This window comes from Haliotis cracherodii, unplaced genomic scaffold, assembly GCF_022045235.1.
Source record: "Haliotis cracherodii isolate W230 unplaced genomic scaffold, xgHalCrac1.p SCAF_5, whole genome shotgun sequence".
Taxonomy (NCBI): Eukaryota; Metazoa; Mollusca; class Gastropoda; order Lepetellida; family Haliotidae; genus Haliotis; species Haliotis cracherodii.
The window spans coordinates 31,712,922-31,732,258 of record NW_027266308.1 but is presented as its reverse complement, the minus strand read 5'-3'; the positions used below and the strand labels follow the sequence as shown (position 1 = coordinate 31,732,258).

The window sequence follows — 19,337 nt, the reverse complement described above, 5'->3', positions numbered from 1 at the left end:
GTTTTCAATATTTGTTTGTGAAACGTGTTCCGAGAGTACATAAGCAAGCGTTTTGGTATTACACAATGTGTAATACAGCTGTATGTTTATTAAACGGGTGATCTCTTCACGGGCAAGTAATAAATTTAGTTATCTGAGCCTCTAGAAGAATTGATTAAGATGGAAATCTTTCGTTGAGGACATTACATTATATAGAGGTCAGTCATTGAGTCATTTGAGCACATTGTTTCGCTGTGACAAGTCAGTAAAATACGCAGGGGTCTGCGACCTTTACGAAAGTGGATAAACTTGAGGAATGTGGAGTGATCAAGAACTTGCAATCTTCTGTTTGGACTTAGACCAGTAGCCAGGTTTCATCCATACTCATAAATCGTTAAACAAAAATTGTTCTGCGTCAGCTTCACACAGAGCTAGATTATCACGGGAGACGTTCCTGGTGCGTTTTTGTGATCAGATGTCATTGCTAGAGTTTCTGTGAAGTAATCTGTCCTCGGGAAAGAAATACGACGCTCAGTCATTGACCGGTTTTAAACCAGACTTATTCTTTGCTGCCCACCTTTTAACAGTTGTTTAGGGAGGAGCACCAATCCCTGTTATGAAAACCATTCCTTCCATGTCAGCTTAAAACTTCACCTTTCGTACCTTCGTACATACCTCACCTCAATATTTCATGCTTTCCAACAGAGGAAGAGACTATCCCCCCTTCATTTACTTCCTGGGTGACAGATTGGAATTTATGCATAATATAGCACAGGGAACTGTTGTATCTATTTGCAAGAAATTGTAACATTCAACATTATTTCATTTCCTTCATCAGTTACGCGAATCCTCATAACCTATACTTCGTTTCTACATCTGCCTGTGTCTTGTTTGTGCATGTGTTGATGACGGGTGCCTCTGGTGGGGCATATATACGCTCACCTTTTCGCGAACACCTGGTGTCATCGCTATTTGATAGTGATTCATAAACATGTGCAAATGATATAGTAAGAGTCGTACATTGCTAAATATTCATGGCCTGCAAATGCGCAGTGAATACACACGAGACAGCGAGTTCCAGTTTGGCTTGTAATATTCCATCTTGAGGTCACCGAGAGCATCTGCTGAAAATGGCAACACAGTCAAGGCTGATGAAAAAATGCGTCAAAAGCGTGAAACTTATCAGTACAATACAAACTGTCGGACATGTTTAATGGACAGTTAATCGGGTTTAAAAGGATATACATGGTTCGTTTTTGTTCATCTTATTTGAAATCCCTGAAATCCCGCTCAAAATGTCTGACGCTGCTAACCTTGCCATCTTTGCACGGTCAGCCATGTAGTTTATTGAATAAGCCATGTAGCTTATCGTAAAGGTAACGTGCGGCCTTACATTCTGTGTTTAATGTTCATTTAAGATCATGCACAGGAACGCAAAACATTTCGTTATTAACAGTGTCAGCTGAGGGAAAATCGTCCAACTGTGTCCTCCCTTCTGTGGTCATCCTGAGCCATGTGAACTGACACACGTCCATTCAGCGAAATAGATAATCAGCTGCATGTGCATATTTAAAAGAAGATAATTGTTTTCTGCCACAAATCAAATTACTTCCGGATGTTTTCAATCATCACGGTCCTAACGTCTGTTGCTTGATTAACGACGCACTCAGCAATATTCACGCTATATAACGGCTGTTATCTTTATCCGTAAAAAGTCATTTCCAACTGAAGAAGGAAAAGAACAAGTTAATAAATAATTAGTAACTTATATTACAACCAGTCAAGAGAAACATGTCAGTGTTCAAAAACAACATGCGTCTTGTCTATTTCCAAATGACCGAATGTGTACCCAATACTATGAATATGTTGCATTGCTGTGTTGAGGACCTCCTTGACAAGGACATTTAGGTTATATTCAATCAAGAAATGATCGTTTTAAAGGACAAGTAATGTGAAAAAAATTATATTTCGCATATCGATTTTCCTAGATACATCTAGTCAATTTTCGAGAGATATATTCGTAATATTCGTACAAAAAGTATCAAATGTCCAAGTGAAAGTTCTGAAATCACAGGCCCTGTAATCGGCTTCCACAACAAACCCCAAAAGGGGATGATCAAAAGCTAAAATGTTTTCATTCAATTTGGCCGATGGGTTTGCCGCCTTTCTATATCTTGTGCTTCTTAGCCGTAATACATAGATTTCTGCTATTTCCTGTAATCCTACAAAACATAATAGCATTTAGCGTTAACCGCTAAACTGTGTTATTGTTAGCGTCGACATATATGGGTTTGTTTATATCGCTATCGCTGAGCTGTTGGGCTGTCCGCTTAAACAGCGGAAACCGATAACTTAATTCCAGCCTGCTGTACAGTAGGTGGAATTCATTCGCTCGCTGTGCTCACCTCGTCTGCTAGTTCACAGAGGAGTGGTGAAAGTTAAATGATATGCTCTCGCTGCTTCGGCTTCTCACCCTTGTCTAGCCATCCACACATATTTGCCACTACTAACCAAGAAAATATCTTCTTTTCTATTTTCATAGCGTCAGTCCACCAATAACAACATTGTATGCATTGTGAAATATGTGAAACGACCTTTGATCTTGGCATCGTGAATAATTGAAATAGCAATTAACAATCAATAACTAGCGTTTTATTACTAACAACCTGTTTTGGTAATAAATTACCAGCTGCATCGGCCCTATTCCACACAATAAATGCCTGTCAGGGATTAATCCCCTGAGTAAACAACTGAAGGCATCTTCAGTGTTGTTACATAGGTGACATAAGTTGTGGACATGGTTAACAAATAGATGAACAGACAGAAAAAAGACATAACGTATTTAATAAATCCGAGGCAGAAGCAAGCAGACTGGGCGTCGCCCCCGTCATGATCGTTGAAATTGCACAGCACGTCAGACACCGGGAACCCGTTTTAACCCCAGTAAGGGGAATCCCCTCATTGGTGGCTTGTTTCGTTTTGACGACTTTGCATGTCGTTTTATCGTCTGTTTTAAGCTATTTCCGTTTTTCAAATATGATTTTGGTCAAACATTTATCATTATGTATGCCCCAAAGTACGAACAATTTTACAAAGCTGCTATGGTGACTTTACATGCCCTTTAAGGTAATGGAAGCGCCGTACAATGTATTGAAGAGGCTTTCATCGATATTGGTTAGAAATTCACAGCGCCCATTGGTTCATAGAACAATCAGTTCTATGTTTAATACTGACGCGAGGCACCTGGATAATACAGATCATGACTAACGTAAATTGTAGCGTAGACCATTTGGGTTTCCTGGATAAAGTTGGTCTTAAAGCAACCTCTGCTTTATGTAAGTGGCTGATCTGTTTCCTCATGTATGTGAATCATAATTTCTGCTCTGGTTGGCAATGTCAAAATATGTTACTTGGCCAAGAAGTTTACATCTGTTACGTATTTAGATCTATGCATAAAGATTTAGAATGACTCTCCACAAGACTGTATGACAAGAGGGATGAGTTCAACTTTCAATAGTCAACTTTGCCTTTATGTCGAGCAATATTCCGACAGCTCCAGCCCTTAGTGTCTACATTTAGCAACTTTGAAATACAATCGAGCATTCCTTTCTAGCAAAGATTTAAAGAGCGTCATACAACTCATGCTCAGAAGTTGTTTGATTATGGTTACAACATTTATGGTAGACATGTGGGGGACATTTCCAAATTTGACGCAACAGTAACAAAAATGATTTCCTATTTTGACTTCAACCACATGTTCCCGTATTGTTTTAGGTGAACAGATGTTTTTGCATGGTTTTTGTGTGACTGGTGTCCCCGATGGAGCAGGATACGCTCCCCTTTTCGCGAACACCTGGAATCACCGCTATTTGAGAGTGATTCATAACCACATGCTCAAGCTATAGTCGGACTGTATAATCGACTCTATTTTGGCAGAGATTTTTTTATGAATATAGAAAGGGTCGCTTTTATTTAAAAGATCGGGTGGTTAGGTTAGGTGGCTTTGGTGATTGAGAGTCATCGTACAGGTGAACGTTGAACGTTGCTTATGATATTAAACGCTAGTTTGTCGGGCCAATATGAGATTATATTCAGGCCGTCGTGATATCATAGCTGGACGTTACTCGATTCCGAATGGTCAATCAGAGATATCCAATCAAAATAACCACCTCTGATTGAAACAGTCGATATGACGGCCGCATCAAGCTGCTTCCTTCAAACTGTGGACAGAGCTGGTAGAAGTTTATATCAGTTTCACGTATAGAGAGAAACTTAATATGCGGGCTATTTTGGCCCTGCCAATTAATTATTTAATAGCGACATTGTCACACAGGTTGTACTCTCAGCTTCAGTAAATTGTTTTTGTGCGCATAACTACATAAACCACTTTCATTCATAATGCTTCAATTTCTTCTGGAACATTTGTAGTCTCAGATATCGCTGTGATGTACCTTATTATTTTTATCAGGTTATAAACAATAAGCACTGGTTGGTAACATCCACTACTCAGAACCAAACTTACCTTGATCCACACATACATGTATGACATGATTTGTTACATGAAGTAGCCGAGTGACTCGATTTCGGAACACGATTTTAAGATCGTCTGGAAACAATACGTATGAATAATATTGTATCACAACATAAGACGAAACACTTTTGTGTATAAAAGTACATTTTATTCATATAGTTTCAAGAAGCTGATCATTTAATATATATGACGTAACCTGCTGATGGCAATAAATTATTATGAGTGTGTATACAATGTGCATTCAAATTTTATTTTCCGCTCCCGACTATGAGACTAGGTTAACATACGCACTACGATCTCACCCTGATCAACTCTGAGGAAATTCGACTGATTTGTGACCTGTGTGCATCACGTGAAGCATGAATACATGACAAATACCTTCCACAATAAGTCACAATTGTATGGCAAATGATAAAGGATGCAAAATGCATATATATTATAAACTCATTGTGCACATACCTGTATGTGCAATTATTCATTTTCTATGGTTCACAGTAGGTAATTAACATTTGGTGATAAACTTTGCGAAAAAACAGAAACCTTTCTTTTACATGGGAAAACGTTTGTAGCTGTACACACTTGCGGACATGAAGGTCACAGTTGGGATCCAACATTTTGTCAAATAGCTCAATTAATGCTAACATCAACTCATGTATCCGGCCCCAACGGTGGCACCCGTCACAATCACATTAATTGTTGGACTCAAAATTGATAATTGTATCGGACATCATTTTGGACACGCATGCGTTAAATTTGTAAATGTCTTTCACGTGTCCACCATCATCCTTTTAGAGAGCTTTACTAGGGCCTCGAGTGCTATAACCCGAATGAGGCAACTCTTGAGCTTGAGTCGTCGGACGTTCTTTGAAATTTTCGTAGAAAAAGCATGCTCGATATCGATTGTACCTCAAAAGATTTGAAATGTGGACAAAAAAGGTGGAGCTGTTGGAATATAACGAAAAGGCAAACTACATTCAACTTCTCAAGACAATTAAATCACGGGCGCATACGATAGTATTTAGATAGTACTTATCATAACCATTGATAAAAAGCGACAAAGCCTGTATTCAGAACAAAAACCTGCATAAAAAGTTAAACGATGGTGATTAAATAATACTTGTGTATAATATTGTGTAAAGAAATCAGGTGTGAATATGGTTGCGAAATCGGAAACATTTTCAAAATATGTGATTACATTACTAATAACAAATTATTCATTGAATTAATTAAGTTTAACGGAATATTAATCTACTGCAAATGTATTTTTGAAAGTTGAGAGAAATTAAGGTTTGAAACGCGTTTTGAATATGTTCAGTCAGTTGAGAGAGGCCTCAAAGTGGCAACGTGTTACAATGCATGTGGGCGTATTATTTGAACAAGAAATACATAAGTACACATAAACATGTAAATATATTTTACAATATAGAAAAAGATATATGGAATTTTTTACGTGAAAGTAAGTGTCTGAATCGTCTTCAAAACTGCCATACAAAAGAGAGCACACACTTGAAAATCGGATTTGACCCAAAAGTTACAAACGTTATCAAAACGTTAGCCGGGTATCTGTGAACCAACTCAAACTGACATTGACAATACCCGTTTCACTCTGCCCGTTACATTACCTTCGAATTTCTTGTTTGTTTCGCTTTTTCGCTCGTCAAGCCGAAGACCCTGGTTCGATTCCCGACATTGGTACAATGTGTGAAGCCCATTTCCGGTGTCCCCCGCCGTGACATTGCTCGAATATTGCTAAAAGCGGCGTACAACCATACTCAGTAGTGGGCTGAATGTCGGGTATCTGTGAACCAACTCAAACTGACATTGACAATACCCGTTTCACTCTGCCCATTACATTACCTTCGAATTTCTTGTTTGTTTCGTTTTAAACCACCCTCACACATTGGTGAATTCTTTCTAATGTCCGGCAGTTTAGATTGTAAACCAAGTCATGAAACTAACGGGGTCAACATGCCGTCAATAATATGTATGTTGTTCATGCTATCAACCATTGGTTTATCTGGCCTAGACTCGGCCTTTTACAGCCAGTCGTAATATGACTTCACTACTGTTGGCCGTGGTGTTAAAAAAAACAAATAAAAAAGCAAGTAAATATATTTCATAACATGGAAGATTGGTGTACATTTTTCTGAAGTTTTATGAAATCCGTTTGTCCTTCGATCACAAAGCCAAATAAAAGACTTCAATTAGGGGGCTCATGTGTAAACATCAGGATAAAACGTTTCTCTTAAATTATTATATAAAATGACATGTAGAATGATGTGTATTTCATTTTCTAAACTCATCTACATTTTCAGAGTTATTTTCCATGTGTGTCTGATATTTTACAATTGTCAGTCTATTCTGTGACCATTCTGAAGACATGCTATCTACACTGTACTTTTTCCGGGATAGCTAACACAGCAAATGTATGTTTGATTATATCGTCGTCGTACATCTTAATACACCTACACATATTTTCATATTTCACGACTTGCAATGAAAAGAGACAGACAGATTAAAAGAACTTAACGTTGACGCCATCAACACTGCAGTCAGCATTAATCATTTCACTTTTTCACTTTTGCTGTTTTGTTTAACTGACTCCAACAGGAGACATATATACTTTTTGTGAGATTCGCTATTACTTGTAAAAGTTCAATGTTAAACTGCATCACTAATACATTTTTAACCACTCTTTAACTTAGAAGTACTTACTTTAATTTAATTCATAATTGTTACATAATATCCGTCAAGATGTGGCTCTTTGATCTATAAAGAGAGAGTTTTGCTTCAAACTAGTTTTCATCCAGCAACACTTGAAAGATAACCCCATCTTATGTACAGTTACATTTCTCATGTCCTAGAAGTACTTCCCTTTGTACGACCAGACACTACTACCTATACTATCCGGATCTCTGCAACAAATATATCATTACCACGATTTCAATTATCTCTGACGACAGATCATGTGTTATACTAATCAGTGGCCTCATGATTGGTCTCATTCGCATGGTTGTAGGTGTCATCCAACCTGATCACAACAGGCCCAGCACTAGCGACATCATATGCACCTTCTTCAAACCCCTTGCCTATCGCGCCTATGTGACTGTACGAGTCATCTACTTTTCTGGCGTTCCCCCCTTGCTGTGAGGTGTCGTAGTTTACCTCTGCCGCTTCCGTGGGGTCATACAAACCAGCATCACTTTTATCCCTTCCCGGGGAGCTGCGCTTCTCGAGGGTGTGGTACTGAACACCCTCGTCGGAGTTGGCTACACCAGTACCTACTGCAGATATATCCAGTCCAGTGTACCCTCCATCTCCGCTTCTATACTGTAGAATACATTCAGCTGTGTCGTAGTCGGGTCCGGAGAGATGCATGTGGGGCTTTCCTCTTGGCATGTCGGTGTGTTGTTTACTGGGCATTGAGAGGGAATTGGACATCTTCTCAACATCAGTCCCAGGATGGTTCACGTAGAATTTCTCAGTGTGAGTATTGGGGTTTACTGTCGCCGTTGGAACAGAGGGAGTGAATGGCTTCCCGTCAATTGTGTCGGGGGTTATAACAGAGTATGCGCCATTGTCTCTCGGAACATCGAGACCGTCGTAGGTCGTGTTTTCTGTTTGCGGGTTGAGGTTCACCTGTTGATTCGTATCTTTTCTATCCAAATAGAGTTTGCGTTGTCTGAAACAGCATTTGCAACATGATTGAATGTGATGATTGAATGCTTCTCGATATCAACTTGTATAGTATGGTATACTGTGGAATTATGCTTTTTTACTACTCCATTGCTTCCCGATGTATCATGACTAGTAGACCGAAATGTGTCGGGGCTTGTATCCCGTCCTCGACACTGACAAAATTGTCATGCTACTCATTTACAGGTCATATGAATTTGGCGAAATTGTGAATGGATGCACTAGTGTTGAATGTGTTCAAGGTGCTTGCTTCAATGTTTGCCCGATATGTGCGTGTAACATATCATTTTCACACATGAATATACAGCATTGCTACGAGTTATTTCACAAAACAGTTGCTTCAAAAATTTAAATAAGCATCACATTAATGTAAAAACATAACAAGTTACATGCCAAGAATGGTATCTGATAAATGAATTCATTCTTTAGATTCTGGTTTCTTTTTTGCTATTTAAAGAAATGCTGCTGGGAACCTCACCTTTGCAGAAGAAATACAAGAGTGACGACTACAAGGAAGAAAACCACACAGCCTGCAGCCAGCCCTATGATTACACCTGGTAAAAAGGAAATGTTAGATGTCAAAAGCTTGATAAATATGTTAAACGCACGTACCAGTTTACACAAGAAATATTAGGCATGTCCAGTAAGTATGTATACTATACTGAAGTAAACGATCACTATGGAATGCACACCGAAAACTGCTACCACTATAAAAGTACACAATATATAATAATATGTCATGCAATCATGACAAGGGGACTGTTCCAATCAGAGCTAAGATGATTGTGCTTTTGGTATTTTAGCATACACTAACAACAGTTGTAGAGCTTAGGGCCCATTTCTGGTTTCCCCGCATGATATTACTGGAATATTGCTACAATCTGCGCAAACTCATACTCACTCACTAACGTTGAGCGAAGTCGCTTTGTGGAATATTGAGTTCTACTACATACAAACAATTTTCAATATTGTAAGGAATAGAGATACGCGAAACTGAATTCTTTATCGCTTTCACGTGGACTGTTGATAATACAATTGGTAATTGTGATGATAGATTTTACACCACTTTTAACACTATTTAAACATAAGGAACTTATATTAAACGTTAGGAATCGAGCCCTGTTCTTTAGCGTAGCGAGCGAGTTCTTTTAGGACAGGGTTACCTCTGCAGTGACCACTTACCCATCTGACTATCAACAGCTGGCGGAACGTCTGTGGTGGGATGAGAGGGATGAGTCCTGGAAACTGTTGACAAAGATGACGTTGCTATTTTAGAAATGATGGAGCAGGTGATATTACAAGTGAAAAAGTCTCGTATAAACATCCAACATTCCGTACATACCAAATGTTAAACCTGATCTGCAATAATTCGATAAGTTGTTTGGTGAAAATGAATAAGGATATCTGACAATTTATAAAAAAAGGCTATATTTGTGAATGATTTCTGGAGCGTGCAACAATAGTGTGCGCTCGTACGATTGAGAGAGTGAGAGAGAGAGAGGGGGGGAGGGGAGGGGGGAGTAAGATCTAAAGAAGACAGAAACGCATCCCGTCTTTGTTTAGAAAAAGGACGATGTGATTTTGCATTGTAGTCATATCTTATAACATTATCAGAGCGATGTATACGAATAGATTAAAGAGAATCTACCCCTTTACCATTGTGTAAAACAACATATTCGTCTCACATGCTAAGTACCTTCACAAACAGAAGCAAGGCGCAAATGGCAGGGTAGCCAGTATTGTTTCCAGACGCCATCTTTTTTCAAAGCTTGGCATGTCGATGTTGGTGGATCTTCGGAACGAAGGAAGATGTAATCCTCATTTCCATTGGTCTCTTGTCCTGGAAACAATAATCCACTGACTATACAATGCAACCAGCGGTATTAATTATTCTAAATGATAAAGTTATGTTAATAGTTGTACACACTTACGTAAATAGATGAATGTACTTGGTTCTACGGTGTTGCTGTCTAGTTATTTGTGGTAACAACTGCTAACTTATTAATTCAAACAAATCAAAGACCAATTTCCTGTTATAAACGGTTTTTTTTACAATTTAGTGAGTGAGAGTATGGTTTTACGCCGTTTTTAGCAATATTCCAGCAATATCACGGCGGGGACATCAGAAATGGGCTTCACACTTCGTACCCATGTCGGGAATCGAACCCGGGTATTCGGCATGATGAGCGAACGCTTTAACCACAAGGCTACCCGACCGCCCCTTTTACAATTTAAACTGACAGGTTAGCACAAAATAATAAAACGCACCATCAACGTATTTCCTTGAGACTTTCAATACAAGCCCAATCCAAAAGTAAACAGATGATGCTGGAATATTCTGGATCTCTCTTGCAGTTGAATCGTTGAGTCTGATCAGATCATTTGAGTAATGAGCATGTGTCCATATCTGTTTCTGGCTTTTCGCTGATGGGGACACGCACACGCTCCCACTACATTTTTCCTGCTGAGTATCTACAAACATATGAAATACGATGTCCGGTAACGTCTTTTTAGTTGTACAACTAGAAAGTTGCCGATGATAATGGACAGAGTAAAACGTAGTATATGGGATTTTATAAGTTCGGATTTTATTTAAATCGTTGTGATGATACGCTTATAGGATAGGCCACGAAAATGCAAGATCTTTATCCTTAGTCTGTTGTATCGTACTTGTCGTGGGCTGTAGAATTTCAGTCTATTCAGATATGTCAACGTTTGAAATGCATTCTGAAAGCAGTGTATGCGGCTCTTACATAATTACATATTTTACATAATTACTTATATGTTTTCCGCGGTCTACATGCGCGTGACAGTTACGATCTATGGGTGACATCAGCGTTTTAGTTTAGTTTATTCTGAAGTATTAAAGTTTACATTTGTTGAGTTAGGATTGGTCATGTGTGTCCTGGGTAAATCATTTCAGACTGCAGGAAACGCCGATTGTGTCACAGAGTGATGTGAGATAACATAGGTCATACTTACTGTGGGAATAATATGCAAATCTTCGCTTATAATCTATACAAGCGTAGTAAAAGTCTAGTCCTATTGAAACTGTATTATTCATTTTCACTCCATAAGCACATCGGCCAATCTTCGAGGGTTTAAACCCAACGTTTCCTACAAGGAGGTGAAAGTGACATAAAGTCCCACAAACATACACAAGTTATTTGTGACACAGCATAATTTACATACAATTATCAGGTACATTACCTATTCTTGTAAAACCTTGAATGAAATGAATTGTTCAGTTTATGACAATTATAATATGACTATTATGTTCACAACGTAGAGTCGCCGGAAGTAAAACTTCAGGATAACAGCATGATCTTGATTATTAGATTGTCACAATATCAACGTGAACTTCGAAGATAACACAAGATGATATGTTGCCTATGAGTACAAGCTTTTAACAAGCCTATCCGATATTTGATATAATATAAGTGTAGGGAAGCACATACCAGTACCACGCGTATAGACTGACATCCCAGCGGCGTCGCCACACATTTCATCTGGGTTTCCCGGACACTGCATCCCTCTTGCACTCGTATTTGTAACGTTATACGAATTTCCGAGACAATAACAATTTACCCCCTACAAAACAGAAACACATAATGACTTTGTGTACTCGTGTCATAGTCACTAATCAACCCGGGCACGGCATCCCACCTGCTGCACTGCTATTTGTATACTTTTGCCTAGACAGTAACACTTCCCCCTACCACAACAAACCACAAAATATGTTGTATATTCCTGTCACAAAAAGAGTATTTTCATAACATGACTAATGATATGAATATGAAGCGGTTCTTACATTATCATGGTGTTCTTGTACAACATCAATTACATAAAGAAATAGAATCCCTCCCTCCCTCATGCTTTCTGCATGTGTCGTTTGGAATTTTCAAAACAGAAGGAAATGTAAATATGTGATCTAATTCTTTTCACCACTCTTTCCAACACAAAAGGTTTCACTGTCCTACGCTCAGGCCTGTTGTGCGGGTGGTTGTACATTGAAGGTGACCATGCAAAGTGAACTGTAAAGCGACCCTGTTGTATTTCCTGTTGATGGGGTACGGCACCCATCATAGTTGGAAAGCTTAGTTCAGAGACATTAACACGTCCACCCCTACAAACAATCGGCCATATAACATGTAAGAAAACATAAAACTTTATGGATAACAATTTCTGGTTTATTGCATTTAGCGACGTTTCGATTTAGATTCTTACACCGTTATCAAGCTGGAGTGGAGGACGGTGTAAGAACCTGCATCGAAACGTTGCTTAATGGAATAAACAGACGTTGTTATTCATAAAGTTGTACATTTTCTTATTTACTCTCCCAAGTTTAGAATGCCGTGGCGGTGGGGTAGCCTAGTGGTTAAAACGTTCGCTCATGGGTTCCCCACAATGGGTGCAATATGTGAAACACATTTCTGGTGTCCCCTACTGTGATATTGCTTGAATATTGATCAAAGTGGCGTAAAAACATACTCACTCACTGATTCACTCACTCACTCAAGAATGCCATTGAAACATATTATAACATGTTACTTCTGTCATAAAAAAAACCCATTGATATCAATATGAAGAGGATCTTTTATTATCCAGGTGTACTTGTACAACATCCATTACATTAACAAATAGTATCTCTCGCTCTCATGTTTCTTTCATGTGTCGTGTGTGGGTTTTCAAAACAGAAGAAAATGTACCAACATGATCCTATTCTTTATACAACTTTGGGATCAATACTATTTGTGACAAAAGAAACTCTTACGCTCAGGCCCACTGTACGGTTGGTTTTACACTGAAGTTGACACTCGTAAACAGAGTTACTGGATACATTGTTTGGGCTCGTTGTGGGTGATGCACTGTACCCTTCATAGTTGTAGAGTGGGGTACCATCTTCTGTAATATCATACATTACATGCTTCAATAACAGATTAACTTCAAGTACAATTAATCCATAGACAACGCCACATTGATGCATATATAGTATCTATTTAGCTTTGGGAACTACATGTACTGTTACTTTTGTAGACTCGCCTGTCCATATCCATGTTGAATACCTCATGGCTCCTACCCAGTAAGAAGTGTTGCTTTGTAGAGAGCTATTCACGACTGGAGGGAGGAATTCTGTATCAGAAATATACAGATCTCTCTCCATCTTACAGTTTTCCCGAGCATCCCACCAGTTGTTTTCCTCCTCGTTTATGAAGATGTGTTTTGTCTCCGTGGCTGCAAATGATTAATTAACATATTTAAAAATTATATCCACTGTTGGTATCTACATATGCGACGTAGTCAAGACATCTGCTTTCAGATATATATGCATATATATTACTCCAGGTTTGCTAATGATCACAACTTTCAAAGGTAATACGTCAAATTGCGTGCATCTATTGAAATAACTAAAGGCAATATTGCGTGAAGACAAGTTTAATGAATCAAAGTCCGTCGTCATTTGCCACACAATGACAGCAAAAGAGATGCGACCAATTATCAGTCAGGTTACCTGTCAAAATGATAATATCTTACCAAAACTGAAACGTCAAAAAATTATGAAAAACCAAATTGAATTCATTGTCCAAAAAAAACAACTCTAAGTCGCGCACATCAGATCTACCTGGTGCGATCACAGCTTATCGCCGTCATCTTATGCTCCCAATAAGTGCCATGATGGTTGCCAAGGGATTATTGTTCCACTCTTCATTATTACCATTGCCGAGTTCCTGTAGAGATGCCGGAGGGAAAGAGCGTTGTGAGAGGGTGATCTGCAGCTCTTTCCATATATGTTCGATAGGGTTGAGGTCTGGTGACCGTTGATGCTCTGAGTAGGCATCAACGATCCTGGCGCGATGAGGTCGTACGTTATCGTCCATAAGGACAAGAGTGCTCTGAGAGCACAACATCCTCCGCATGAATTTTTTTAACGAGTCAAATAAAGCTCCGTAAAACAGGGGCAGTAACACTGTCAAAATTACTTGAAATGAAACGGGACTGTGATATGCGTATCATCAACATGTCAACATCTTGTGTGTAGAGTGTCAGGAATATTCTTTGGAAACTGTAGGAGGAGTTGATTTCACAAGCTTAGTACCCTGTCTCATAATAAGGCAAATGAAGCTCCGTAAAACAGGGGCAGTAACTCTGTCAAAATTAGTCGCAAGGAAACAGGACTGCCATATGCGTATGATCAACATGTCGACATCTTGTGTGTAGAGTGTCATGGATATTCTATGGAAACTGTAGGAGGAGCTGATTTCACAAGTTTAGTGCCCTCTCTCACAATAAGGCAAATAAAGCTCCGTAAAATAGGGGCAGTAACTCTGTCAAAATTAGTCGAAATGAAACGGGACTGCGATATGCGTATCATCAACATGTCGACATCTTGTGTGTAGAGTTTCAGGGATATTCTCTGGAAACTGTAGGAGGAGTTGATTTCACAAGCTTAGTACCCTCTCTCACAATAAGGCAAATGAAGCTCCGTAAAACAGGGGCAGTAACTCTGTCAAAATTAGTCGAAATGAAACGGGACTGCGATATGCGTATCATCAACATGTCCACATCTTGTGTGTAGAGTTTCAGGGATATTCTCTGGAAACTGTAGGAGGAGTTGATTTCACAAGCTTAGTACCCTGATTGGGACGGACAGACGGACGGACGGACTGCGCCATGACATAATCCCCCTTCGGCCATTCTGGCCCGGCGGGGGATAAAAAACCCGGTCCAATTGCAGCAGCATATCGTCTCACGTATACATATAGAAATAAAGCGACAAAACCCTTTCCATAAAGTCATCCCTGTAGCGCCCACCTGTCACCGTGAGACCGTGCATCAACCTCGGGGTGACGATTACGCACTGTCTTAGTAGAAATGTTAACGCCATTAACAGTGTGGTTGCAGTCACGACGTGATGACGTCTTGCTGCAATCAGAAGAAACCTGTCTTCCCGCTGTGTGAAGGAACGCTGTTGAACACCTTCATGTCGCTGGCTAAGCGTATCCAAAGGTCTGACACGTCGCTATATAAGTGCAATAATCATGAGCTGGAGGTTAAAGCCTATTTCACCTCCATGCCCCACCGATCACAATTTGGCTGACACCGAAGACATTTGCAACGTAACGTTGTGTTGGCCCAGTTTCAAGCATGCCTATGCATCTACATTATTCTTCGGTCGTCAAACGACGATTTGATGCTGAGAAGGGATCAGTGCATTTCATTGTTGACATCCACACTAGCAAATGCGGTTGTGCTCTCTGGTGATGATGCGCAACGATTCTGTCACGATACATCCAATCACAGGTGTTCAAACACCTCGTGCACATCGTGCTCATGACTGCATGCCTCTATCCGTTCACTATGAAATTGAGTTCCTGTAGGACCATTGGATATGTCAATCTTTATTTGTTGGATGATATTTTTATTTCATTAAAATTTGATCTTTAGCAAATTATCAGTAGTACATATGTATGCGCGCGTGTGTGTGTATGTGCAGGCGCATCGGTTCTGCTAAGATGCAAGTTTTAGCGTTCATTACTTAGAAGGCAGGTGTAAAACACAATTGATGAAAAGAGGGTTATTTCGATTATTACCTCTGTCAAAATCGTGTCACTTTCGTCGGCCGTAAGAGAGACGTATCCCTTTGTCATTACAATGAGTCCATTCGCGTGTAAAATGCCACCTTTTACGAACAACATATTCACTTACATTTTCTTTATGAGACCGCTGATCGAATTGTCCTTTGTATAAAGTAATCGCAAATGATTAAAATAAAGAAGTTTGTATGATTCTGTTTGACTAGACATTTTAAATGAACACATAAATCACCCATACTGATATTATATTAGTGAAACTAAACCTAATGACAATCGTCAACCATTCATGGCCGTTTAACGTGCTTTTTTACGCGAAAACCTGGTATCATCACTATTTTAAAGTGATTCACAATTATATACATGGTTATAGTCGGAATCATACAATCGACTCTGCTTTGGGCAGAAAATTCTTTTGAATATGGAAAGGGTTTTGTTGCTTCTAGTTTGCCACAGATTACAGGCTTGTTGTAAGACATGCCCCGGCCTAATTATTATCCACTTGGATATGCCAATCACGAACCTTTAACCTGTGCGAAAAAGGAAAACTCATTCCACGGTCAGGTAAATCATCGTCTAATTGGAGGAGTTGTTTCACATTAAACTTGAAAAACCACGTTTGATTGTTTGTTTTCATTCTGCCGATGTATAAAACATTGTTTCAATATTGTTTGTAAGCATAGTATCATCACTATTTGATTGTGATTCACAAACACATGCATTTGAGATAGTCGGAGTCGAACCATGGATTAATATAAGCGCAGATTACTTATTATTATGGGAATGGTTTTGTCTCTTTTATAACAAACAGAAAGGGGATATTGTCACAGAAGAACGTTCATCAAGCCGAACATGGGGGGGTCGACGAGACACAAAGAAGGCACAGCATGACATTGGTGTAAATTTTCTATTTGAGATGAGGCAAAGTCAGAAAATGTGTAAAATAGCTTGATAACGCTGGGTGTAACGCTTTGTGGTGATTACAGTCTGTTGTCATATGTTCCACATTAACCTCAATTTACAATACCGGACACAAATCAAACAATCATATTAAACAACCATAAGGGGTATTTTCGTCCAAATAGGATGTAGACATGCTCATAAAACTGCCAATCATTGATATCTTTTGATCGGATATACGACGCTATATATTTGATCTGGTGTATATATACATTTGTTGTAACTGTCTATTATTATAAAAACACGCTTAACTGTTTATACTTTGTACATGATATGTTGCTGTACATTGAACGTGATCAAAGTACGTTTGCACAATACAATACTTATCACGCATGGACCAAATATAACATTCGATCGACTGGTGTTTCATTACTAAATCAGACAAAAACGCATATCTAGAAAAAGGATATCGAATTATGTTAGGAGCCCATTAACTCTATGCACAAATATCAAAGTCAGTTGTTTCAGTATTTGTTGTCATTTAAAAAAAGATTTCTTTAAAATAAGGATGTATTTGAACAAAGGTGATACCGTGGAACACAATCCTGTAGCACTAACCCAGTTCCTGGTATTGTTTGATACATTTTGATAACATTTTCTGATACATTAGAAATGGAGCTCAGCTAATATTTCACTTGATGTCACCTGATTTGACATTAATATACCATTCTGTGTTGACGTCAGTACGTCTATGTTCACTTTATATATGCTAACGTTTGCATATGTCATTTTATTCTCATTTTCACCGAACTGAAAATATAGCACTATGTATCAATTCTATAGCGATACATGATTGGGAGTTTTATGAGAACATCAACGTCCTGATTCGATAAATTCCTTATGCCAGTTTAATTTTTGTCCGGGATTGAAAATCCAGGTAAATCTGTGACATATTACAATATTCCGTACTTATAGCAAATCAATGCACCAAAAAAACGCTGGTATTACCTTTTCGAAACTTAAACATAATGTCAGTATATTAACAGTTGGTGCTACTTCCTTTTGTCGATCGCACAGAATCCCCAAAGTACACTCAAAATCTTAATAGACATATGCAGAAAATACATTTAGCTAGACAGGGTATATCATAAACGGAATAATTGTTATTTACTTAATCACACATTGTTCCTGTACGAGACTTTACATAAGCCTACACCAATTATATACTGATGAAATACAAAAAATGTGCACATCACAATATATCATTATCAACTTAATCGCTGTAGTATATGTAGTCAGTAAATAGCTGATGTCGTTATCGTCTGAATGAATGCAGGACACCGTGTCAATTTACAGATAATTCCTTATTTCATACCATCCGTGTATTGAAATTAGTGTTAACTTACGTGAATGAGGAAAAGATATACGTTAAAGACACTGAATTTCAACAGACATATCCAAAGACACACTGGGGCGAAACAGTGCGGGATAAATTGAAAGAATGTAGTCAACCGTACAATGCCCAAAATTTGACATAAAAACACTACGTTCACATATGTGAACTACAATATCATATCGTGACACATAGATCGTTATAAAAATTGAATGTATAAACAAAATCTTAAAGAATGATGTCATACACCGAGATGTTGTTTCTTGACCAATTTTAACTATTGCGGTCACATATTGCAATATATAGCTGCGGGAATACTGCATGTAATTCCACGCGATAATAGTTTCCAAACTAAAGGCCCAGACATGTCCAAGATATCTCTGGCTTTAAACCATAGGTATTAAGTTGTGATATAAAGCACATTAAAAGTAAAGACATTAAAATGACTTAAAAGGACACCATGTGAATACGTTTACTTACATATGTTGACACTAGTTGCATATACACAGTGCAGGTAACAGACAAGCAGCCTCGCGGTCCACATGTCTCCGGCCTGTGTGTTGTGCATCTACTCGTTGTGGTGTACCCAACACGGAAGAAGAACGCTCACAACGGTTCGAAAGAAGTGATTATTATATTAGCAAAACCCGTGAAAGACTTCTTTGTTCGATGAATTGCAAAATCATAGCACCTAGTTTTCCCTAAAGGATAACATATACGATTAGCTAAATTTAGTTACGAGGGTTGATTGATATGATTTGAGCCTCACAAAGAATTGAGTAAGAGTGAAATATTTCCTTGAGGACATTAAATGTCATAGAGGTATATACACAGTACACGAGTCATTTGAGCAATATGTTTCCCTGTGACAAGTCAGTAAAATAAGGAGGGTCTGTTGAACAAAAGCCTTTCTGGCTCAGCTTCAAACAGAGCTAGATTAGCACGAGACACGTTGTGCCTGGTGCGTTTTTGATCAGATGTCAGAAGCTTTGGAACCCAACGATTTGATACTTTCTTCATTGCCAGAGTTTCTGTCCTGGGAAATGATTACTGAACGAGCAATACGACGCCCAGACTTAAACTTTGCGGCCCACCTCTTTACAGTTGTATAGAAAGTAGCATCCATCCCTGTTATGACAACAACCATTCCTTCCATTTGAGCTTAGAACTTCACCTTTAATCAACCTTCGTACATACCTCAGCTCAATATTGCATGCTTTCCGACAGAGGAAGAGACTATCCTCCC

The 19,337-nt window shown here is 38.7% G+C and overlaps 1 protein-coding gene across 1 annotated transcript; it reads right to left on the bottom strand.

Annotated features, from left to right (window-relative positions):
• Positions 1-7,486: 7,486 nt before the first annotated feature.
• On the bottom strand, positions 7,487-18,659 carry LOC139444146 (uncharacterized). The gene is made up of 10 exons (XM_071225045.1): positions 18,572-18,659; positions 13,250-13,441; positions 12,981-13,111; positions 11,665-11,797; positions 11,189-11,323; positions 10,475-10,678; positions 9,903-10,046; positions 9,389-9,451; positions 8,685-8,760; positions 7,487-8,192 (listed from the first exon to the last, which is right to left on the bottom strand). The coding sequence occupies exons 1-10, from the start codon at positions 18,657-18,659 to the stop codon at positions 7,487-7,489; spliced, it is 1,872 nt and encodes a 623-aa protein (XP_071081146.1).
• Between the last annotated feature and the right edge of the window lie 678 nt (positions 18,660-19,337).